At 30.2% G+C, this 24,473-nt stretch overlaps 3 protein-coding genes and 1 long non-coding RNA gene across 6 annotated transcripts; 3 read left to right on the forward strand and 1 right to left on the reverse strand.

Annotated features, from left to right (window-relative positions):
- The first annotated feature begins 644 nt into the window (after positions 1–644).
- On the forward strand, positions 645–4,917 carry LOC107924695 (wee1-like protein kinase). The gene is made up of 10 exons (XM_016855248.2): positions 645–907; positions 993–1,053; positions 1,149–1,215; positions 2,004–2,270; positions 2,392–2,459; positions 2,584–2,693; positions 2,793–2,833; positions 2,950–3,098; positions 3,606–3,953; positions 4,360–4,917. Exons 1-10 carry the CDS (start codon positions 684–686, stop codon positions 4,453–4,455), a joined length of 1,431 nt encoding a protein of 476 aa, XP_016710737.2. The 5' UTR covers positions 645–683; the 3' UTR covers positions 4,456–4,917.
- Positions 4,918–9,973: 5,056 nt separating this feature from the next.
- LOC121223749 (uncharacterized) lies at positions 9,974–12,721 on the forward strand. 3 transcript variants are annotated; one of them, XR_005921093.1, is made up of 5 exons: positions 9,974–10,290; positions 10,410–10,519; positions 11,474–11,731; positions 12,061–12,162; positions 12,703–12,721. It is a non-coding gene; the product is annotated as an uncharacterized lncRNA (long non-coding RNA). The 3 variants fall into 3 exon arrangements; XR_005921094.1 differs by having other exon boundaries at positions 12,697–12,714; XR_005921092.1 differs by lacking the exon at positions 12,703–12,721 and having other exon boundaries at positions 9,977–10,290; positions 12,061–12,444.
- A 4,676-nt stretch (positions 12,722–17,397) lies between these two features.
- Positions 17,398–21,256, forward strand: LOC107944353 (potassium transporter 5). The gene is made up of 8 exons (XM_016878182.2): positions 17,398–17,672; positions 17,763–17,988; positions 18,781–19,029; positions 19,110–19,160; positions 19,238–19,498; positions 19,580–19,747; positions 19,841–20,095; positions 20,170–21,256. The coding sequence occupies exons 1-8, from the start codon at positions 17,520–17,522 to the stop codon at positions 21,126–21,128; spliced, it is 2,322 nt and encodes a 773-aa protein (XP_016733671.1). The 5' UTR covers positions 17,398–17,519; the 3' UTR covers positions 21,129–21,256.
- A 1,450-nt stretch (positions 21,257–22,706) lies between these two features.
- On the reverse strand, positions 22,707–23,446 carry LOC107944354 (nuclear transcription factor Y subunit B-4). Its single transcript, XM_016878183.2, has one exon. The coding sequence runs from the start codon at positions 23,424–23,426 to the stop codon at positions 22,926–22,928; it is 501 nt and encodes a 166-aa protein (XP_016733672.1). The 5' UTR covers positions 23,427–23,446; the 3' UTR covers positions 22,707–22,925.
- Positions 23,447–24,473: the final 1,027 nt, after the last annotated feature.

A 24,473-nucleotide genomic window follows, 5' to 3' on the forward strand; every position in this document is an offset into this window, starting at 1 on the left:
CAAACAAATGGAAATAAACAAATTTACAAAAAAGTCCTTGAATCTCACCCAACCAACTAATTTAAATATTTTTACAATCCTCATAGTCTTGTGCTGCATACGATCAAGCTTTTGGTTTTTGGAAAAAAGGTGTTTGATTATTAGATTATTATTGAAGCAATGACCAACGCCACTGTCCAAACATGGCTCAAGATTCCAATGTCCGATGGCCAACTCGAAGCCAACATTCCTTCAGTTCCACTGTGTAAACCAAATGGTTCAATGGACCTCATTTTCGCAAACAATGAAATAATACATTCAATTATTGATTTGGTTGCATCAACATTATATTTGTATTTAAGTTAACTATTGAATCTTGTGATTTGTGAATGGAAAAAAATGTTAAATAAAGTAGTTTTGCTTGGCCTTTCTAACATAACTTGTGAAATTCTAATGAATGGACATCTCAGGTCTGGCAGGTCTCGTATGTACGGTTAAGATTAAACGATTTGATGATCCTACTGTAGTCCCCACCACCCTCGATTACTCTGCCAACAAATAATGACAATTTCCCGCGCAATTTCAAATTAATTTTCTCCCTCCTCCCACCCACCAAAAAAGTAGAAGTAAAAAAATACTGTGAAAAATGCATTCTATATAATATCCCGCACGAGCGTGCCAAGGAGAGAAAGAGAGATTGGTTGATGAAGAGAAGAGGAGCGAAGCGGCCAAGTAATAAGATGAAAGGGACATTGGGGAAGCACTTTCAAGTTCAGTTCCACCACCACCAATCATCTTCCGCCACCTCATCCTCCATCTTCACCCGGAACCTTCTAGATTTCGGATCTCAGGATGACCCTTCCACTTCCGTTCCCGACCTCGACGCCGCCGATGACAAAGATTTCATTCTCAGTCAAGACTTCTTCTGGTATATCTTCTTACACTTTGAATAGGTATTATTCTAAATTTCTTATTTTGCTTCTTCAAATATTTTTTTTTGATGATGGATGCAGCACTCCTGATTATATCACCCCTGATAATCAGAACCTCATGAACGGCTTTGATTGCAACAAGGTATTACTATCATTCATAACTTGTCGAGGAATATCTGGTTATTTTTTCTGTTTTGAGTTTTGAAATTGTTTTTGTTTTACTTATCAATTTCACAGGAAAATATTCCTTGCCCTAAGTCGCCGGAGAAGCCGAATACTCTCAAAAGCAAGAGACCTCGACAAGGTAATATGCAAGTAATTGATGAAAGCTAGAATATTTAGAAGGATGGATTGTGGATTTGTAGTTGTTGAAAAGTCCTGAATCCTGATCTTTTATTTTGATGCTTTACCTTATACATATACACAACTTGGAGCTTCGTCATTGCGAAACGATGAAAACAAGTTCGCTTTTCCACATCTACTTGCAATATATGACAACATGGAGCTCCATTTGAAAGAGATATTTGATCCGACTTTCATAAGTTAAAGTGACCAGTAAAGATAAGCTGTGGCATTCCCCTGCTGTTTATCAGAGGGCAAGTTAGTAACTTTAGTCATCACACGATATTTTGCATATTCATTGTGAAATTTGGTGGCTGGGTAAAGATCATAGGATTTAAAATAGGGACCCTCCTGCTTAAGGTCATTGAACATGTTTAATGACCAAAACCATAATCTTTATATGATGATATAACATGGTGAAAGAGTAGAAAAATGTGGCCCAGCCTACAACATGAAGTTTAACTGATGGGGAACTTTGTTACTGGTCTAGAAATGATTCAGGATAGTGGTAATAGAAACTAGTAGTTGAGATCATAATTTTAGTTTTCGTATTTTCAGTTTTCTTTTTCTTCCTAAAATTTTGTGTTTCTGACTGGATTTAATATCTGATCTGTTAGCACATATTCCTGTCAAAAGTTTAGGCATAAGAACTTTCTTTTTGTCGTTTCTTTATATATATATGTACAAAAATTTAAGAACACAAGTGGTTTTTGTGAACAAATTTCAACTGAATATCCATTCTTCTCTCAGATGGTATCCTGGTAAATCCCCTCAGCCCTACATTATCTGGCTCTCAACAGATAGTGGAACTTGCCAGTGACAACTTTGATAAATATGAAGGCAACCTAGAAAAAGCAATCATACCTGGAGTACAGAAGACTAAAAATTATGTTTCTCAATCTGCTGTTGCTCTACGATGTCGGGTTATGCCACCTCCATGTATTAAAAACCCATATCTAAAGGATGCTTCAGAAGTTGACACTGATCCTTTTGGAAATCAAAGATCAAAGTGTGCAGGTACAATTCTAGTTTGTAAAGATCAAAGATTTGAGAAAGAAGATACCCATTTGAAGAAACTCTTCACTTCCTAAAATTCTTTATCCAAAAGATTTTAATAATATATCAATACAATATACAGGTTTCTTCCCTGCAATCATTGGTGGAGATGGGCTTTCGCGCTATCACACAGATTTTCATGAGATTGAGGTGCCCATCCCTATTTTATATTCCATAGGTTTTCGAACTTATTTGGAATCATATGTTTCAATATACGTATTAATGTCTAACCTCCAGGCTATTATATTCTCTTTCTTTTTGCCTTGTTTTCCAGCAAATTGGTACTGGGCATTTCAGTCGAGTTTTCAAAGTTTTAAAGAGAATTGATGGTTGCTTGTATGCTGTGAAACATAGTACACGGCCATTGCATCAAGAAACTGAGAGGTAGCTTTCAGTTTTTTTTTTTAAATTTCTTTTGCACAGGTTTCTCTGCTACTAATTATTAAGAAAATTTTATTATAAAATAACGTTAATGTTTTGCAGGAGAAAAGCCTTGATGGAAGTTCAAGCTTTAGCAGCATTAGGTATAAATCTGTATTTACTCTCTTTTTCTATTTCTTAGTTTTTTTCATGTTGTTCAATTTAAGAAAAAAATTTGAATTGTAGTCTCAGGCATTGATACTAAAGCAATCTTTTGCAGGATCTCATGAAAACATTGTTGGATATTACTCTTCTTGGTTTGAAAACGAGCAACTTTATATTCAAATGGAGCTATGTGATTACAGCTTGTCTAGAAAATCGTCTACTCAACTGTTCACAGAAGGAGAATTCCTGAGAGCCATGCATCAGGTTAGCATGAGAGGAAATACAGCATCCCTACAAAAAAAAATGGCTGGGGATTTAATTACCCTTATCTGAGAAAAAAGGGCAGAAATATAAGTATAGATAATGTTTTGAAAAATGAAATGGTCTCGTTCCCATTTATTAGCTTGCTTGGTTCGAATCACCTTCTTATGACTTAATATCACATAATTATTGCCAAAGATATCTTCCCTTTTCACCTTTCATGGTTATTAAGGGACTATACCTGATCTTCATTTTCTACAAAGAATGAGAATAATACCTTTCAACCTTTAAACTTATGCTTACATGATTGTATTTGGAATTTAGGATCAAAACAATAGTTTCCTGCTCACAATCCTCCATGGTTTTCCCTTCTACTTAGTACACAGTACTTTTTAATGCATTTTCTTGTCACATTTTTTAAGTCAATAGGTTTCTTTGTTTATGTTTTTATGTTTATGTTTAATTCCTCCCTATTTTCTATCTTCCACTCTGATGTGAAAAGGTTTGCAGATGGCAAAGGCACTGCAGTTTATACATGAAAAAGGAATAGTTCATTTGGATGTAAAACCTGATAATGTATATGTGAAGAATGGTGTTTATAAGCTTGGTGATTTTGGATGTGCAACTCTCCTAAATAAGAATCTGCCAGTTGAAGAGGGTGATGCACGTTATATGCCTCAAGAAATCCTAAATGAGAACTATGATCATCTTGACAAGGTTGATATCTTCTCTTTAGGAGTTACTATTTATGAGCTTATTAGGGGATCACCTTTGCCAGAATCAGGACCTCAGTTTCTTAGAGAAGGAAAGCTGCCACTGCTTCCTGGGTATTCCCTACAATTTCAAAATTTACTCAAGGTATCCTATTTTCTGCTCGAAGTTCTTCAGTTTTAGATATAATTAGCTAATTATGTTGTTTCCTAACTGCCTATAAAGCATCATTGGAGATACTTAGTCCTGATTTTCCTGTCTAATATGTCAGTGGTTATAAATTAAAAAAATGCAAGGCAAAACTGATCTGGTGTTGTGAGGAAGAGCTTGTCAAACAGAGAAGCTCTATACTACAATATAGAATCTGACAGGATTATTACATGTGATGCATCTTAATTTGTCAGATTGGTATATATAAATCCCAAATGTGTAACCCTATCACATATGAAACATACAGATTCCATACCATATATATGAGCAAGTTTCTCTTTGGTTCATCCTCGGCTGGTCCATGTTGATTTTTTCATCTGATGGGTCTTATAATTGTTATCAGGTCATGGTGGATCATGATCCAGTACGGCGTCCTTCCGCAAGGGAATTAGTTGAAAATCCAATTTTTGACAAGGTTTCGAAAAATGCAAAAGCCTGAGCATATTTATTATATGAGTCGATGTAGCTAGCTTGAAAGGCTGTTGAGTGGTAGTGGTGAGACCTTGCAATCAGCTGGATCCTGCTTCGAATTGTGGGCACTTTGTGAAAGTGGCTTAACTTATGCACCAAATTTACTGGTGCGCATTTTGTAAAGTTTGGTGAAAGCGACCAGGTGGTCAAGATTTGCAGTACTATTTTGACTAAAGTGAGTTCCTGCTCTACCTATGTGCACCGAATTAAGTTTGTCCTAGTAATGGTGCAAATTTTGTAAAGTCAACTGTTCAAGGCAGGTGCTACAAGTGGCATGATTCCTTTGATTTTTTTGGATCAAACTTGCTCAAATTAGTCTTAGTACTGTTTTCATACAGTTTGCTTTCTTGTACCACTTGGCCTGGGCTGTTAGGCATGGAAGCTAGGTAACATAATGATATTGGCTGGCGCGTATTGATTTTGAAGAAAATTGAAACTATTATTTTTAATTTTTCACTTATTAATGGTGGAATGATGTTTTGAAAATTAAAAAAAAAAAAATCGTTTTCTATGCTTGCATTCTATATATTGTATGTATTTGGAAATAGGCTAGTTTGTAATGTTAAGTATGGTGCATGTGAACATGTGGTTATAATTTTATTATTATTTAATAAAATGATTTTATTTTATATAGTTGATTTAAGTAATTATTATTAAAAATAATTAAACTATTCGATTTAAAAATAAATTAATTTTAAATCATAATTAAGAAGTATATTTATATAATATTTGAAAAATAATTTGAGTTTGGGTGTGTTTGCATTTATTTATTTTATTTAAAGGTTAAGAAGAGGTATGAAAAATTTTACACCATGTTTGGTTGGGTGTAATGGCTAATCCATTACACCCCGATTCGGTGGCCCCACCCAATACGTCGTTTGGTTCACTGTTTACCGAATTGGAGGTTTTGCTATTCCTTACCTATTCCCTCAGCAGCTGTAATAGGGATTCCTGGTTTTAGTTTGTAATGGCTATTCATCGTTTTCTTCTTTAATTTTGAGACCAAAATAGCCTGCCTTCTTCTCCCAAAAAATTCCCATCGATTTCATATCCTCAAATCAAGCCAAATCGATTCACCTTCACGTTTTCACATCTTCTTCCAGCCAAATCGATTCGCCTTCATCTTCTTCCGGCCAAAGGTATGCTGACAGCCAAAGGGCTTCACCATTCTTCCAGTTCTTGCAGCGACTGAGAAACAGTAGCGGGAAGGGAGGTAATCTTTTTTTGCCCTCATCAAGCTTCATCTCTTTAATTAACTTATTCTTTTTTTCCATTCGTTCGCTCTCTCTCTTACTCGCTCATTCATTCATTCATTTTGTTTTTCTATTGCAGGTGATTAGTGATTTACATCACAAACCTGTTGCTCGCTTCTTTCAAATTTGACAAGTTTAAGGGAAGAAATAAGAAAGTTGCTCCATACTTCTCGTAAAAACTTCGTTATGGTAATCTTGCTGGTGTTTTTTTTTGGATCGATATAAATTTTTTGTATATCTATGTATTGTCTCTTTTATCTTGTTGGTTTCGTGTGAAATTTGGTTTATGTTTTGATTGAAATTGGAGATGACTTTTGATTTTTTATTTGAATTAATGAAGCAATGATTAATCCATCGAGGAAGAGAAAACATGGGTTTCTTATGAAAAATAAAGTCAACATAAATCTTGGAGGACCTTTGAACATGTTTTGCTCGATTTAGGTGTGGTTTGCATGGTGTTTGAAGAAATTTCTAAGTTCTAATTGTTTGGTGTTTGTGGTTTGGCTATCTAATTTCCTAAGTGTTTTTGGAGTTCCATTTTCTTTTTGTAATGTTTTTTGTTTACTTTCCATTTTGCATTCCACATGTTTGATAAATTAACAAAAGAAAAAGATCATTTCCTATACCACTGAAGTTGTTAAAACTTATTTTTCAACTCCATTTTTCTATTACAGAAATGGGCTTTCTGTCAAAAAGAAAATTACCCATTTCTTTGTTTCTCTGGAAGTTAGCAAGTAACATAACTTTGATAGTTTATATGATGAAAAATCCCGTTAGAGTATTTAGGATTATGCTAAAGGTCTTATGTTTTTCAAAAGTATATATATAAACCGAGTCTTTCAAAGGTATATATATTTTCATCATTGGGTATTGCTTCATTCATGAAGTTTTTAGTGAGGATGAAAGTAGTAAGGTTCTTGACTTCCTTCAAAATCCTTATTGCCCCGGTAACATTGGTTAGTTTATTAGTAGAAATTGAAAGGAATGATAAAGATCGCAGAGTAAGTATGGCAGGTGATATCTGTCCCTCTAGCTGGTTACTAGCCAATCTTACAGCAGTTAATGACTTGCAAGAATAAAGACTTAAAGGCAAGGTACTTGTAAAGTTATTGTTGCCAAGATCAAGAGTGTTAAGGTGTTGTAGGGTGGAGAAATTGAAGGCTGAGAGGTCTCCTTCTAGATGGTTAACCCGCAAGTTCAAAGTGACAAGATTGGTGCAGCTCATGAGAGATGGTGGCAGATAACCAGTGAAGTTGTTGATGTGAAGCGGCAGTTGTTCCAACTTGGAAAGCTGGCCTATGTCTTTCAGGATGGGGCCTTCAAATTCATTGGAAAAAAGCTCAAGGATGGTGAGCTTGTCGAGTTGGACAATGGTTGTTAAAGAAGGCATAAGAAGGAACAGGTCAAATATTCTGCAACTCATATAGTTTTGTCTCTGTTTTTTAGGATTTTCATGCTAAATAACCAGAAAGCATATGTTTTTTAACTATTATTGTTATTATTAAGTATGGATATGAACAAGCTGCAAGCTTGTATTGGTACACAAGTAAATGCTATGGATATTCATCTTTAGAAATGAAGATGAATATTCATGCTTTAGAAATGAAGGCTGATTCATAATCTTGAGAAAACTGGAGAACTTCTGAACCATAGGACATAAATGCTATGGAGTATATAACTGGGCTTCATTTTGACTGTCCTTATGGTAATTGATATTTTCTTTGATTGCAGGATGATTCCTTGCAAAGACTAAGCATGGGGTGGCAGCTTTCGCTGGTGTGAATTGAAGGCTTATGAGGGGATTCTTGCACCATATGACAAGACAAGAGAATGGTTATTCCTGATGCTCTCAAGTTTTGCAGTAGTTGGTTTCTTTTGTGGAATTTAGAATTTCATTTTCTTACTTGCTTCTGTGGATAGTTAGTCATGCTCAATGTTTTTAAAATTGGTGGAGAAAATAACATTAGCCTGGAGTAAATATGAAATATACCATTGAACGCTTTTATGTAGGTTATTTTCAAGTTTTGTTTTTGGCTGTTCGTAATTTTGAATTCTCTTCATGAACATTGGTGTTGCCTTGGATATTATATAAGTTTCTGTTTCTGATTGTTCGTATGCTCGACTATGAAATGGTTCCTATTAGCACAAAGGAGTGCATAATGAATTAGACTTCCTTCCTGTCATTTAAACTAAATATTCTTTATTGCTTACTAACTGAGCATGTTGTTTTCTAATTATGCCGTTTTCAAGGTATTCATTTTCATTTTCTTTCATTCCTGGAAAACCCCTTTTCTCTCCTTTGCTTCTTCTTACCAAGATTCGGCAATATATATCAGTTTGAGGGCTCATAAGGTTTCTGCAATTAAGCTGTAGGTTAAGGGGTTGGACTGGTACTTGTGGCTTGTGATTGCGGTTGCTTTTAGTGCCCAAACAAATTCAATCCTTGACATGCTGGTTCTTGTGACTTGTGGTTTACTTTTGGTGCCAAAACAAATTTAATCCTTGACATGCTGGCAGTTGTGGCTTGCGGTTGCTTTTAGTGCCAAAACATAGCAACTTTTTTGTAATTGATTATGTGTTCAATGTCACACATTTTGAAGCTTCATTTTCTTTGATTATTTTGAACTTCAATTTCATATGCTTATTTCAGATGTATGGTTGCCAAGTTAATGGCTTTGTTTTCCTTGTACAAGATCCAGCCAAGTTAATGTTTAATATTTTTTAAATTTGTCTAATTCTTTTTCATTGCTTTTTCTCCTTAAATTGTTTTATTTATAAATTTATTATTCTAATAAATAAATGTCATGTTAAAAATGAGAAAAATAGATATTCATTTATTTATAAATATTTTTAGAATTTTGTATGTATTTTATCGAAAAATAAATGTTTAAATTTTTTAGTTTTTAATTTTTATTTTTGAATTTTAAGAATAATGGTTAAATTTATATAATATGTAAAATTGAAGGTTAAGTTTATTGAATTTTTTAAAGTTAGGACCAGATTAATAGAATTTGTAAGTATTGTAGTATTATATATATTATGATTTTAGAAAATTCATATAAGAATATTTAATATTAAGAATTTTATTAAATTATATATTTTTATTAAATTATATTTAATAATAATTATGTTAAATTATATTTTATAGTATTATATATTATGATTTTAGAAAATTCATATAAGAATATTTAATATTAAGAATTTTACTAAATTATATATTTTTATTAAATTATATTTAATAATAATTATGTTAATTTATATTTTACAGTATCATATATTATGATTTGAGTAAATTAATATAAGAATATTAATTATTAAGAATTTCATTAAATTATATATTTTAATTAAAATATATTTAATAATAATTATGTTAATTTATATTTTACAGTATCATATATTATGATTTCAGTAAATTAATATAAGAATATTAATTATTAAGAATTTTATTAAATTATATAGTTTAATTAAAATATATTTAATAATAATTATGTTAATTTATATTTTACAGTATCATATATTATGATTTCAGTAAATTAATATAAGAATATTAATTATTAAGAATTTCATTAAATTATATATTTTAATTAAAATATATTTAATAATAATTATGTTAATTTATATTTTACAGTATCATATATTATGATTTCAGTAAATTAATATAAGAATATTAATTATTAAGAATTTTATTAAATTATATAGTTTAATTAAAATATATTTAATAATAATTATGTTAATTTATATTTTACAGTATCATATATTATGATTTCAGTAAATTAATATAAGAATATTAATTATTAAGAATTTTATTAAATTATATATTTTAATTAAAATATATTTATTAATAATTATGTTTAAATATGATTAAATTATTTATTATTGATAATAATAATCTTATTATAATTTAAATAACAATAACAATAATCATTTACCAAAACAATTTTATGCTAAGGGTATTCTAGTCATTTTAGTTTTTTCCATTATGCTATTACACCTCTATTCCATTCAACCAAACACAAGATTACTATTACGCCTCTATTCCATTACATTCAACCAAACAGTGGATTAGCTATTACACCTCTAATCCCAATACACCTCTAATCCAATACACCTCTAATCCAATACAGCGAACCAAACGCACCCTTACACCATGTTTGGTTGGGTGTAATGGCTAATCCATTACACCCCGATTCGATGGCCCCACCCAATACGTCGTTTGGTTCACCGTTTACCGAATCAGAGGTTTTGCTATTCCTTACCTATTCCCTCAGCAGCTGTAATAGGGATTCCTGGGTTTTAGTTTGTAATGGCTATTCATCGTTTTCTTCTTTAATTTTGAGACCAAAATAGCCTGCCTTCTTCTCCCAAAAAAATTCCCATCGATTTCATATCCTCAAATCAAGCCAAATCGATTCACCTTCACGTTTTCACATCTTCTTCCAGCCAAATCGATTCGCCTTCATCTTCTTCCGGCCAAAGGTATGCTGACAGCCAAAGGGCTTCACCATTCTTCCAGTTCTTGCAGCGACTGAGAAACAGTAGCGGGAAGGGAGGTAATCTTTTTTTGCCCTCATCAAGCTTCATCTCTTTAATTAGCTTATTCTTTTTTTCCATTCGTTCGCTCTCTCTCTTACTCGCTCATTCATTCATTCATTTTGTTTTTCTATTGCAGGTGATTAGTGATTTACATCACAAACCTGTTGCTCGCTTCTTTCAAATTTGACAAGTTTAAGGGAAGAAATAAGAAAGTTGCTCCATACTTCTCGTAAAAACTTCGTTATGGTAATCTTGCTGGTGTTTTTTTTGGATCGATATAAATTTTTTGTATATCTATGTATTGTCTCTTTTATCTTGTTGGTTTCGTGTGAAATTTGGTTTATGTTTTGATTGAAATTGGAGATGACTTTTGATTTTTTATTTGAATTAATGAAGCAATGATTAATCCATCGAGGAAGAGAAAACATGGGTTTCTTATGAAAAATAAAGTCAACATAAATCTTGGAGGACCTTTGAACATGTTTTGCTCGATTTAGGTGTGGTTTGCATGGTGTTTGAAGAAATTTCTAAGTTCTAATTGTTTGGTGTTTGTGGTTTGGCTATCTAATTTCCTAAGTGTTTTTGGAGTTCCATTTTCTTTTTGTAATGTTTTTTGTTTACTTTCCATTTTGCATTCCACATGTTTGATAAATTAACAAAAGAAAAAGATCATTTCCTATACCACTGAAGTTGTTAAAACTTATTTTTCAACTCCATTTTTCTATTACAGAAATGGGCTTTCTGTCAAAAAGAAAATTACCCATTTCTTTGTTTCTCTGGAAGTTAGCAAGTAACATAACTTTGATAGTTTATATGATGAAAAATCCCGTTAGAGTATTTAGGATTATGCTAAAGGTCTTATGTTTTTCAAAAGTATATATATAAACCGAGTCTTTCAAAGGTATATATATTTTCATCATTGGGTATTGCTTCATTCATGAAGTTCTTAGTGAGGATGAAAGTAGTAAGGTTCTTGACTTCCTTCAAAATCCTTATTGCCCCGGTAACATTGGTTAGTTTATTAGTAGAAATTGAAAGGAATGATAAAGATCGCAGAGTAAGTATGGCAGGTGATATCTGTCCCTCTAGCTGGTTACTAGCCAATCTTACAGCAGTTAATGACTTGCAAGAATAAAGACTTAAAGGCAAGGTACTTGTAAAGTTATTGTTGCCAAGATCAAGAGTGTTAAGGTGCTGTAGGGTGGAGAAATTGAAGGCTGAGAGGTCTCCTTCTAGATGGTTAACCCGCAAGTTCAAAGTGACAAGATTGGTGCAGCTCATGAGAGATGGTGGCAGATAACCAGTGAAGTTGTTGATGTGAAGCGGCAGTTGTTCCAACTTGGAAAGCTGGCCTATGTCTTTCAGGATGGGGCCTTCAAATTCATTGGAAAAAAGCTCAAGGATGGTGAGCTTGTCGAGTTGGACAATGGTTGTTAAAGAAGGCATAAGAAGGAACAGGTCAAATATTCTGCAACTCATATAGTTTTGTCTCTGTTTTTTAGGATTTTCATGCTAAATAACCAGAAAGCATATGTTTTTTAACTATTATTGTTATTATTAAGTATGGATATGAACAAGCTACAAGCTTGTATTGGTACACAAGTAAATGCTATGGATATTCATCTTTAGAAATGAAGATGAATATTCATGCTTTAGAAATGAAGGCTGATTCATAATCTTGAGAAAACTGGAGAACTTCTGAACCATAGGACATAAATGCTATGGAGTATATAACTGGGCTTCATTTTGACTGTCCTTATGGTAATTGATATTTTCTTTGATTGCAGGATGATTCCTTGCAAAGACTAAGCATGGGGTGGCAGCTTTCGCTGGTGTGAATTGAAGGCTTATGAGGGGATTCTTGCACCATATGACAAGACAAGAGAATGGTTATTCCTGATGCTCTCAAGTTTTGCAGTAGTTGGTTTCTTTTGTGGAATTTAGAATTTCGTTTTCTTACTTGCTTCTGTGGATAGTTAGTCATGCTCAATGTTTTTAAAATTGGTGGAGAAAATAACATTAGCCTGGAGTAAATATGAAATATACCATTGAACGCTTTTATGTAGGTTATTTTCAAGTTTTGTTTTTGGCTGTTCGTAATTTTGAATTCTCTTCATGAACATTGGTGTTGCCTTGGATATTATATAAGTTTCTGTTTCTGATTGTTCGTATGCTCGACTATGAAATGGTTCCTATTAGCACAAAGGAGTGCATAATGAATTAGACTTCCTTCCTGTCATTTAAACTAAATATTCTTTATTGCTTACTAACTGAGCATGTTGTTTTCTAATTATGCCGTTTTCAAGGTATTCATTTTCATTTTCTTTCATTCCTGGAAAACCCCTTTTCTCTCCTTTGCTTCTTCTTACCAAGATTCGGCAATATATATCAGTTTGAGGGCTCATAAGGTTTCTGCAATTAAGCTGTAGGTTAAGGGGTTGGACTGGTACTTGTGGCTTGTGATTGCGGTTGCTTTTAGTGCCTAAACAAATTCAATCCTTGACATGCTGGTTCTTGTGACTTGTGGTTTACTTTTGGTGCCAAAACAAATTTAATCCTTGACATGCTGGTAGTTGTGGCTTGCGGTTGCTTTTAGTGCCAAAACATAGCAACTTTTCTGTAATTGATTATGTGTTCAATGTCACACATTTTGAAGCTTCATTTTCTTTGATTATTTTGAACTTCAATTTCATATGCTTATTTCAGATGTATGGTTGCCAAGTTAATGGCTTTGTTTTCCTTGTACAAGATCCAGCCAAGTTAATGTTTAATATTTTTTTAAATTTGTCTAATTCTTTTTCATTGCTTTTTCTCCTTAAATTGTTTTATTTATAAATTTATTATTCTAATAAATAAATGTCATGTTAAAAAATGAGAAAAATAGATATTCATTTATTTATAAATATTTTTAGAATTTTGTATGTATTTTTATCGAAAAATAAATGTTTAAATTTTTTAGTTTTTTAATTTTTATTTTTGAATTTTAAGAATAATGGTTAAATTTATATAATATGTAAAATTGAAGGTTAAGTTTATTGAATTTTTTAAAGTTAGGACCAGATTAATAGAATTTGTAAGTATTGTAGTATTATATATATTATGATTTTAGAAATTCATATAAGAATATTTAATATTAAGAATTTTATTAAATTATATATTTTTATTAAATTATATTTAATAATAATTATGTTAAATTATATTTTATAGTATTATATATTATGATTTTAGAAAATTCATATAAGAATATTTAATATTAAGAATTTTACTAAATTATATATTTTTATTAAATTATATTTAATAATAATTATGTTAATTTATATTTTACAGTATCATATATTATGATTTGAGTAAATTAATATAAGAATATTAATTATTAAGAATTTCATTAAATTATATATTTTAATTAAAATATATTTAATAATAATTATGTTAATTTATATTTTACAGTATCATATATTATGATTTCAGTAAATTAATATAAGAATATTAATTATTAAGAATTTTATTAAATTATATAGTTTAATTAAAATATATTTAATAGTAATTATGTTAATTTATATTTTACAGTATCATATATTATGATTTCAGTAAATTAATATAAGAATATTAATTATTAAGAATTTCATTAAATTATATATTTTAATTAAAATATATTTAATAATAATTATGTTAATTTATATTTTACAGTATTATATATTATGATTTCAGTAAATTAATATAAGAATATTAATTATTAAGAATTTTATTAAATTATATAGTTTAATTAAAATATATTTAATAATAATTATGTTAATTTATATTTTACAGTATCATATATTATGATTTCAGTAAATTAATATAAGAATATTAATTATTAAGAATTTTATTAAATTATATATTTTAATTAAAATATATTTAATAATAATTATGTTTAAATATGATTAAATTATTTATTATTGATAATAATAATCTTATTATAATTTAAATAACAATAACAATAATTATTTACCAAAACAATTTTATGCTAAGGGTATTCTAGTCATTTTAGTTTTTTCCATTATGCTATTACACCTCTATTCCATTCAACCAAACACAAGATTACTATTACGCCTCTATTCCATTACATTCAACCAAACAGTGGATTAGCTATTACACCTCTAATCCCAATGCACCTCTAATCCAATACAGCGAACCAAACGCACCCTTAAGTTTTAGTATAAAAGAAAATGTTTTAAGAACAAACTATACTAGATTTGTACTATTCAATAATTTAATATTTTTTTTGGCAAAATTGATGTAAATTAATTAGTTATATTATCAATCTATTAAATCATAATATTTTTAGTTATAAAATAAATTAATCATGTGTTTTTTTATAGTAACTTATTTTTTATATTATATTTTTGTGTACGCTTTTTTATGTTGTCCATCAATAGAATTAATATTAGTGTAAAATTTAAGTGATTTCATATAATTTCGTAACTTTTTTATAAGAGTAATATTTTAACAAACTAATCATTATATTTTATTCTCTATTCACATAGATAATGTATGCTAAGTTTAACATAAATTAAAAATTTTCATCTAATTCTTTTATGTAAAACAAAACTCTTAGCCATTAAATACATATTAATGTAGACAATATTCTAGATTGGTATGATAGAGATATCAAATTGATTAAAAAAATTTAAATGTATGAAAATTGAAAAGTATAAATATCTTAATAAATTTAACGGATTGTTAAAATATTAATAGTATACAAAGTTACCAAAAAGCATAAAATCACTTAACTTTTACACCAGTTTAACTTTAAATGTATCCCTCCCTTTTAAATTATAATGAAATCATAATATTTCAATATATATAATGAGTATAAATATAGATAAAAGAATAAATTTGTCTAAAATTTATGTAAATACCTTAAGTTAACTTCCAAAAATAAAAATAAAAATATTTTGATAATTGAAATTATATTTAACATACGTGACCTTCTTTTTATCATTGTATTAAATTCTAATGAGAATATATGATTAAAGACTAACTTCCAAAAAAATATTTTGAGAATTAAGACTATTTTTATCATTTATTAAATTTTAATCATATCATATATTATATAGTATAAGGTCTAAGACCTTAGCTAATGCGAGCAGTCTCTTTTAACAACAAATGACATCCCCTATTTAATGGCACATGATATTTTCTTCCTTATTTTTTTTATATTAACTGAATTAAATTATTATTGTTAAAATTTGTTATAAAGTAAGACACCATAAATTTAAAATATATATGATGTTAAAATTAATTTTAAAATAATCAACAAGTAGTTGGATGCAATGTGTCGTTAAGAGAGCAGTCACGAATCCTGAATATGAACAGTAAAATGGACACTAAGAATATAAAAAAAGATTAAGATAAATCAATAATTTAAAAATAAGATAAACTGTATTCTAAGCTATTCTTTTAAACGAAAATTTATGTTTTGATTTTCATATTTAAAAATAGTTTTAAATATTTATTTAAAATATAGGATGGTAGAAAATTTAAAAAATAAAAGATAAATGATCATATAAAAACAGATCATTTTAATAATTTCTTTTCAAATTTTTTTAAGGATTTGGATAATTTTTGTTTTAAAAAATAATTTTAAAAACAAATTGTGATAATTTTAAGTTTAAACTAATTTAAAAATAAATTGGGATATTTTTTTATAATTGTAATTTAAAAACAAATTAAGATAACTTATTTGATTTCACCATAAAAAAAACTAGGGAGAATATATGATAAGGATATGAGTTGTAGTTGCTATATACAAAAGCAAGTATGTTTTTTTTTTGGGTAACTTCAAACAAATGATAATCCATAAATATGCAAAAAAATGTTCAAATTTTATCCCACCAATTAAATTAAATTTCTCTATAATTTTTACAGCCTTTTAAGTTATAAAAGTTATAGAAGAGTCCTCAAATCATTGTTAAAATATTAATACTATAAAAGGTTATGAAAGATTATAAAACCAAGTTTTACACCGGTTTAAATGAATCATTTCTCTTTAAATTATAATAAAAGTGTAGTTTAATATCATAATATTTTCAACATATATTGTGAGTTTAAATAAAGGTAAAATAATAATTTTGTTAAAAAATTATGTAAATATATTTAAAATTAAATTTCAAAAAATAAAAATTATTTTGAGAATTGAGATTAAGTTTATCATCTATTAAATTCTAATAATATCATATATCATATATATTACAAGGTCTAATATCCCTTATTTAATGACACATAACATTTTCTTCTTTATTATTTTATATTAACAAAATTAATTTCTTATTTTTAAAATTTTTAATAAAATAAGATAAACCATAAATTTAAAAATGGATAAATCTCAGAATTATACATGAACTTTGATTTAATGTGCAATTGTATATATGAAATTTAATTTGGTGTAATTATACACGTGAAACTCTAATTACGGTTCAAATCTATACTTGAAACTTTAATTTTGATTTAATCGTACATATTTAAAGGAATAAATTCATCAAATTATTTTATATTGAATGAATATAATTATTCATGTATGCAATATATAAACATAAAATGATGTTATATCAATAATTATGTTAATAATTTACAATAATTGGATAAAATCAAAATTTTGTGTATACAATTGCACAAAATCTAAGTTCATGTATACAATTGCACATTAAACTATAGTTTATGTACAGATTTGTAATTTATCCCATTTAAAAATATATATGATTTTACAAATAATTTTAAAATAAAATAAACCAACAATTTAAAAATAAGATAAACTGTATTCTATCTATTTTTTAAACATTTCTGTTTTGATTTTCATATTTAAAAATAAAAGATAAATGATCATATAAAAACATATATTTTTAATAATAAAAATTTCTTATTTTATGTTCTAAAAATTATTTAAAAATTTTGGATAAATTTTTAAAATAAATTGTGATAATTTTCATTTTAAAAATAATTTATACAATAAATTGGGATAACTTTTGCTTTTAAAAGTAATTTTTTAAAATTCAGATAATTTTCATTTTAAAAATAATTTAAAAATAAACTGAGTTAAATTTGTTTGATTTTAGCATAAGAAAATTAGGGAGAATATATGATAATGATAACCCAATATTTGAAAAAAAAAAAAAACAGACTCACCATATATAAAATTCTGTGGTGCATATCGTCTTAAGGTCTTGGTTTTCAAAAGGAAGTATTTAATTATTTGATTGTTTTTGAAGTAATGGCCAGTGTCGTTGTCCAAACACGGCTCGACATTCCAATGTCCGATGACCAGTTCAAAGCCAACACCCCTTCAATTCCATTGCGTAAACCATATGGTTCAATGGACCTCATCTCCACCAAAACCCCACCTCACCATGGCAGACACTCTAAGGTAATTCGCTCCACCCCTTGTTTTTCCTACTCTTTACAATTTCCACTTACATACTATGTACACATAAATGTAATATATATTGGATTGAAGGATACGAAGTGGTGGGTGGTGTTGAATCTAGCATTTCAAAGCATAGGCATCGTTTACGGAGATATTGGAACGTCACCACTCTATGTTTACTCTAGCACCTTCAGTAATGGAATAAAACACAAAGATGACGTATTGGGAGTCCTTTCTTTAGTCTTTTATACTCTTACCCTCCTTCCTATGATTAAGTACGTTTTTATTGTCTTACGAGCTACCGATAATGGCGAAGGTACGTCCAACCTATACGTTAATTTCTTTTTTTTTTTTTTTTTGAGTTTCCAGTAAAGCTCTTCTACCAAAATTTGTTGCAATTAATTCACAGCATTTATGTTTTGAGTAGTATTAATATTAGGGTAAATGGTTCCATTTGCTTTTAATTAATGGAGTTCATCAAATCTTTATATATTTATAATATAATTGAATTATGACATATTCATAAAGCAAAAAACAATAGGATATTTGTTCTTGTTATATCAAATCAAAACTCATATATTTATTAGAAAAGCTAGACAATAATCTAAGTGTTGTTTTATAAGTTTCTTGAAAACGATATTGTTGGAAGAGACACACATAGTTTTTGAACATAAATAGTAAAATGATAAAAGGAAATTAAGTTTTGAAAAATTAAACTATCTTTTAAAAAGACTTGGAATATAAATACGAAATATCGGAATAAACTATACTATTAAATCTAAAATATTATAAATACTATATGTTATACTAAATATAAAAAAAAATTGAATAAAAGAATTTTACAGAGGGTTAAGGTTTTATGGAAGAAATAAATTTAGTTACTTGCAGTTTTAGATGAAATGGAAAACCATGAATACTAGAGATAATGGCGCAAGCAAGTTAATCGAGGGAGCGGGGGTCCAATTGCATTAACAAAATGAAGAAAAATCAATCATTTTTTTATGATAATTAATATAACAAAATCACTATGATAAAAGAAATCAAAATGCCAAAACGAAGAGTTATATATGCTTTTGATAAATTTTATGGACGTGTAATCTAAAATTAGGAGGAACGTTCGCACTTTATTCGTTAATTTGTCGTTACGCGAAAGTGAGTTTGATCCCCAATCAACAAGCTGAAGACCGCCAAGTATCGAATTACACACTGGAACTGCCAAGCAAGCGGCTGAAACTAGCATCAGTTCTCAAATCTAGCTTAGAGAAGAGCAAATTTGCCAAACTTTTCTTATTGCTCATCACCATGCTCGGTACTTCCATGGTCATTGGCGACAGTATCCTCACTCCTTCCATCTCCGGTAATTCACTAATCCCTTTATTAATTATACTTTCTCTTTTATTTCTTTACACTGTTATTAATTAATATTTCATGTTGTAGTTTTATCTGCCGTGGGGGGTGTCAAGGAAGCAACATCTGCCTTGACACAAGGTATATATATTTCATTATTTTTGTCTTATGTCGACTATGTATGAAGTCTAGACTAAATTTGGTGTGTAATAAAACAGATATGATAGCTGGGATATCAATAGTGATATTGGTGTTCCTCTTCATGATTCAAAGATTTGGAACTTCTAAAGTGGGTTACACCTTCGCTCCTATTCTTAGCCTCTGGTTTATTTTAATCGGTGGAATCGGTTTCTACAACATCATAAAACATGATACCACAGTGCTTAAAGCCATCAACCCAATCTACATTGTTGAATACTTCATCAGGAACAAAAAAGATGCTTGGGTTTCCCTTGGTGGAGTTGTTCTTTGCACCACCGGTTCGCTTTCATCCCCATACTTCCTCCATTGTTAGTTTTGTCATACAAGTTTTTATAGCTTTTCTCAATGCTTTCATTCAGGAGGTGAAGCACTATTTGCTGATGTTGGCCATTTCTCGGTTCGATCCATTCAAGTTAGCATGTGCTCCATGGTGTACCCGGCTTTGATTTTGGCTTACACCGGACAATCCGCTTACCTTCGTCAACATCCAGATTCGGCTTCTGATGCATTCTTTAAATCAGTTCCAGGTCCATGGACATGGACATTAAATTGTGTTGTCTTTTTTCTTCTTATATACTAAAGTAGCCTCTTACGAATATTATATGTGTGCATATATGCAGGTCCTATGTATTGGCCAATGTTTGTAGTGTCCATTTTGGCTTCAGTCATAGCAAGTCAAGCAATGATTTCAGGAACTTTCTCAGTAGTTCATCAATCACTCTCCCTAGGTTGTTTCCCACGTGTCAAAGTCGTCCACACATCTGCAAATCATGAAGGACAAGTTTACATCCCAGAGATCAATTACTTTTTGATGTTGGCTTGTGTTGGTGTCACCTCTGGTTTCAAGACCACTGTAAAGATTGGCAATGCATATGGTACCAAAATTACTTCTTTCATTTTCAATGCTTTAAATCTCTTCAATATTAATTTAATTTCCCATTTGTTACAGGGATTGCGGTGGTGTTTGTAATGACACTCACATCAGCCTTACTGGTTCTCATCATGATCATGATATGGAAAACTAACATATTCTTGATAATCTTGTATGTTGTTACTATTGGGTTTGTGGAGCTTATGTATTTGAGTTCAGCTCTCTATAAATTTACTTTGGGAGGGTATTTGCCGCTGGCATTCTCGGCCTTCCTAATGACTGTAATGTATGTTTGGAACAATGTATATCGGAGGAAGTACCATTATGAGCTAGACCACATGATTTCTCCAGCAAGATTAACCGAGATATTTACGAACAAAAACATGTCTAGGATTCCTGGGCTTGCAATGTTCTATTCGGAGTTGGTTCAAGGTATACCACCCATATTCGAGCACTACGTTTCGAATGTACCAGCGTTGCATTCCATCATTGTCTTTGTTTCCATGAAATCGCTCCACGTTAATAAAGTTCCAGCAGAAGAAAGATACTTTTTTCGAAGAGTTGAACCGAGAACGCTATTTGCCTTTCAGTGTGCCGTTCGATACGGGTACAACGATGTGCGGGAGGTGGCCTTTGAGGAGACATTAATTACAAGGTTGAAAGAGTTCATCCAAGAAGAAACTTGGATGCAAATTCAAACATTATCCATCGGTGGAAAAATGACTGAATCCGGTAGAGAATCAGATCGGGAAATCGAACACAACGAGATTTCGAAAGCGAAGCTAGCAAAAGAAGAGAAGCTTCGAGAGATAATGGAACAAGAAATAGAACAAGTAGAGAAAGCATGGGAAGAAGTTGGTATTGTTTATTTAATTGGACAGAACGAGGTAATTGCAAGCAAAGAATCCAATGTGATGAAGAGGATTTTGGTTGATTATGCTTATAATTTGTTGAGGAGAAACCTGAGACAAAGTGAGGCAGTGTTTGATATTCCTCACAAGCGCATGCTTAAAGTCGGCATGACTTACCAGCTTTAAAACATCTATGTAGAACAATAATTATTGTATTAAGGGATTGAAACAGCGTAAGATGTGTGAAACTATATCATCAGCATATATTATATGCTAATAGCTTCCTTAATATCTAAATAGTCTAATTTTGCTTCCGCTCCCTATGCTCTTCATATTTTTGTTCTTTACTTTTTCTTTTAACGAAAAAATTGGAATATATATGTTATTAATTAGATGTGGCAGGATTTACTATTTCCCTTATTTTTATGTATTTTTAAGGATATTAAACTGGTATTTAACTTATCATATTGATAAAAATATCCAGGATATTATTTTAGGAGTTTTATTAATTCACTTACGAATCAATTTGATAGGCTAAATTCAGTGGCTAGTGGTAATAGTTTAATTTAAGCACTTTATAATTTATAAAATTTTAAATTAGTAATGATAAAAATTTGATTTAATCTTTTATAAATTATAAATATATAGACTATTAAAATGAAGAAATTCCAGCCCCAATTTTTTTGGCTCCCCCACTTGCTAAATTGGTAGAACACATAAATGCTAAAATTGCATGCATTGGCAAGCAACCTGACTATTTGAAGAAGCATATTAAGCTTCTTACGAGGCAAAAGAGTTGTGCAGTCTGCTATAAATTTCCAGATATTCTTGCTTGTGTACTGTGAAACCTTTTGAATTTTTGTCCAAAAATGGGGAGATAAAGTTTAGTTGTGGAGGGGGAGGTGAGCGTTGATTGCTTTGGGTTGGTTCTTCTTGCTGTGACTATGCAAACTATTTTCTTTACCATATATGTTCTTAATACGGTGGTTGTACTTCGATGTTGTGATAACTTTATTTTGTTACGACTTTGGATGCCATGGTTGGTTGATTCGTTTTCATAGTTTCATCTTGAAAATTTTGCATATTATGCTTACAGAAATTATGGTACAAGTTTTTCGTCAGAAATGTTAAAAGGGAAAATGTTATGCTTTGTAGTTGGATAAAATATCTTATTTCCATATTTTAATATCATCACTTTAACTATTTTTATAATTTTTTTAAGGATATTGGATTGTAATTTACGTTATCACAATTGGTGAAAATATTCCAAAGATTTTTGAAGACTTCTAATGCGATTCACTTTAATTGAAGAAGTTGAACTGTGACAAAATGTTAGCGCGGCTTATGGCTATCATACTAGTTGGGATTCCAATACTTGTTTACTATTTTATCTACAAGTTTTAGAGAGCGCTAATTATGTTTTACTGTTTCTAACTAAGCTTGCAAGGGAGAAAAAGCCTATAACAAGAAAGTAAGTTAAATATAAATCACGTCTTACATTATTGAATTGTAATGAATTATTCGATATAATTTATGTGTTTATTATTTTAATTTTTTTCATTTTCAATTTCAATTTCATCTTTTTAACTACAACTGGAAATAGTGTTTACTATGGGTACCACTAGCAATCAAAACCATTTAAAGTCGAAATTAAATCATCGTGCATAACCAAGCCTTAAATTTTCATATATAAAATTCCCAATTAGGCTGCTGTTGGAGATCTCATAAAATACCTGCAATAGAAACTCAATAATTCAAGGAAGAAACATACGGGAGCTAGCTTCACTTCTCATAATCCTTAAAGCTTACATTAGTCAATCAGAAAACAAACACAAAGATTTTAAGCTCACAGAAGCAGAAATTTTGAAAAAACATCTACCACATTTAGGCTTTAGCTTAGGCCCCAAACCCAAGCCCTGCTACTTTATGATCATACCTATCATCACAAACATAGTTAATGTAAATTCAAGTCGGGAAATATAATCACCATATGCTTTTACATCTTTCAAAACGCCCTAGAGAGAGCGAGCTATGCAGTTCGCCTCTGTAAGTTGACGTTTCTTCCTTTCCTTCAGGGACGTTCCCTGCGCTATGCTGGTTAGCTCTTTCTCCTTCCTGTTCCCTATACCTTTGCAAATACCTCTTTAATTGCTCAGCATAGTTATCAAACCCCAGTGTTGCAAGTGCCCAACAAATGTCATCCCCGTTAACAGTCTTGCGCTTTTCCCTGTGACACTTATCCGATGCTTCACCCGTGACGAAGCTAATGAACTCCGACACACATTCTTGCATGGTTTCTTTAGCTTCTTTGGACACCTTTGCATTAGGAGGTAGTATCTGCTTCATGATTCGTCCAACGTTGGCTATCGGTAGCAACCTATCTTGTTCCTTAATGAACCCATCCTCGCCTGAGCCATCCCCACCACCACCAAAGTCGTACTTGTGCCCTTCTCTATATGAATCAATCCCTATTTTATCCGTCATTTGAGAAAATTAAATATCCTTTTAAGTTCAGACACGTCGTTTCTGATCACTAACTCACGATTATATAGATAAATATTTATATATAATGTATATAAACAATAAAAATAAAATTTATTCGACTTAACATGACAAACTATAAAATTATAAATCAGTCAACCTTAAATAATTTTCCTTTTTAAGCCTTTCGGAATTGTCAATTATAGACATTGGTCCCCCACTTTGGTCTTCGCTACTTTTAGTGCTCTCAAAAGAGTTCCAAATTCCAATTGAGAAACCTTAAAAAATTATGCGAATTTGAAAATTATGGACTAAATACATGCACTTGTGCTTCTTGAAGATGATGCAAACCAACCTCTCTCTATGGCCTAGAGTGAGACCCAATTTAATTATAAGCAAAAACATTAAAGTTGGATTACCTACCAGTTAGGTTTTAACTTGCATGATAAGATTACTATATTTGGTTCTCAACAAGACAACAGAAATCTTATGTTTTACATATTTTTATAATTATATTTTCTAGTGAGATCATTTTGTGGGGGGTACTCTTAAGATTCTGGATTTAGTACATAATGCCACGTAACCCACTAGGATCACTTAAAGGTTTAAAATATAGGGTTTGCATGTGGCAGCTGGTGGAAGGTTTGATCAAGAGATAATCAGGAGAAATTATGATTTGATGTTAAGTTGATAATTAAGAAGTCATTATCTGTTGTTAATCATCATTATTTATCACGCTTTATTAAACCATACCACCAACCCAACACCAAGAACTCAACTCTATAGTTTAGTTATTAACTCAAGCAACTTGCTGTAATAAGCGCGAAAAATTAATTTTTGAAAAATGATTTATTTTTTTGTATTCGAATGAATCTATGTAAAATATTTTTTATTATTGGACGAATTTCTTGAAAATATTTCATAAGAGCTGTTTTCAATGAAATAAACATACATTTGAGATTTTCTTATCTTTTTATTATTTAATTGAGTTTATGTTATATCTATAAATTTATACTTTACATTGTTCTTTGTAAAACAAACATGATATAA

This window comes from Gossypium hirsutum, chromosome D11, assembly GCF_007990345.1.
Source record: "Gossypium hirsutum isolate 1008001.06 chromosome D11, Gossypium_hirsutum_v2.1, whole genome shotgun sequence".
NCBI lineage: Eukaryota > Viridiplantae > Streptophyta > Magnoliopsida > Malvales > Malvaceae > Gossypium > Gossypium hirsutum.

What these genes read in the sequence shown, in the direction of transcription:
- LOC107924695 (XM_016855248.2), top strand. Translation starts at nt 684, where the DNA reads ATGAAGAGAAGAGGAGCGAAGCGGCCAAGTAATAAGATGAAAGGGACA. An exon ending in ACGGCTTTGATTGCAACAAG is followed by an intron (nt 1,054 to 1,148) that starts GTATTACTATCA and finishes TCAATTTCACAG; the next exon opens with GAAAATATTCCTTGCCCTAA. An exon ending in TTGCATCAAGAAACTGAGAG is followed by an intron (nt 2,694 to 2,792) that starts GTAGCTTTCAGT and finishes AATGTTTTGCAG; the next exon opens with GAGAAAAGCCTTGATGGAAG.
- LOC107944353 (XM_016878182.2), top strand. Translation starts at nt 17,520, where the DNA reads ATGGCCAGTGTCGTTGTCCAAACACGGCTCGACATTCCAATGTCCGAT. An exon ending in CCTCACTCCTTCCATCTCCG is followed by an intron (nt 19,030 to 19,109) that starts GTAATTCACTAA and finishes TTCATGTTGTAG; the next exon opens with TTTTATCTGCCGTGGGGGGT. An exon ending in AGTTGTTCTTTGCACCACCG is followed by an intron (nt 19,499 to 19,579) that starts GTTCGCTTTCAT and finishes GCTTTCATTCAG; the next exon opens with GAGGTGAAGCACTATTTGCT.
- LOC107944354 (XM_016878183.2), bottom strand. Translation starts at nt 23,426, where the DNA reads ATGACGGATAAAATAGGGATTGATTCATATAGAGAAGGGCACAAGTAC.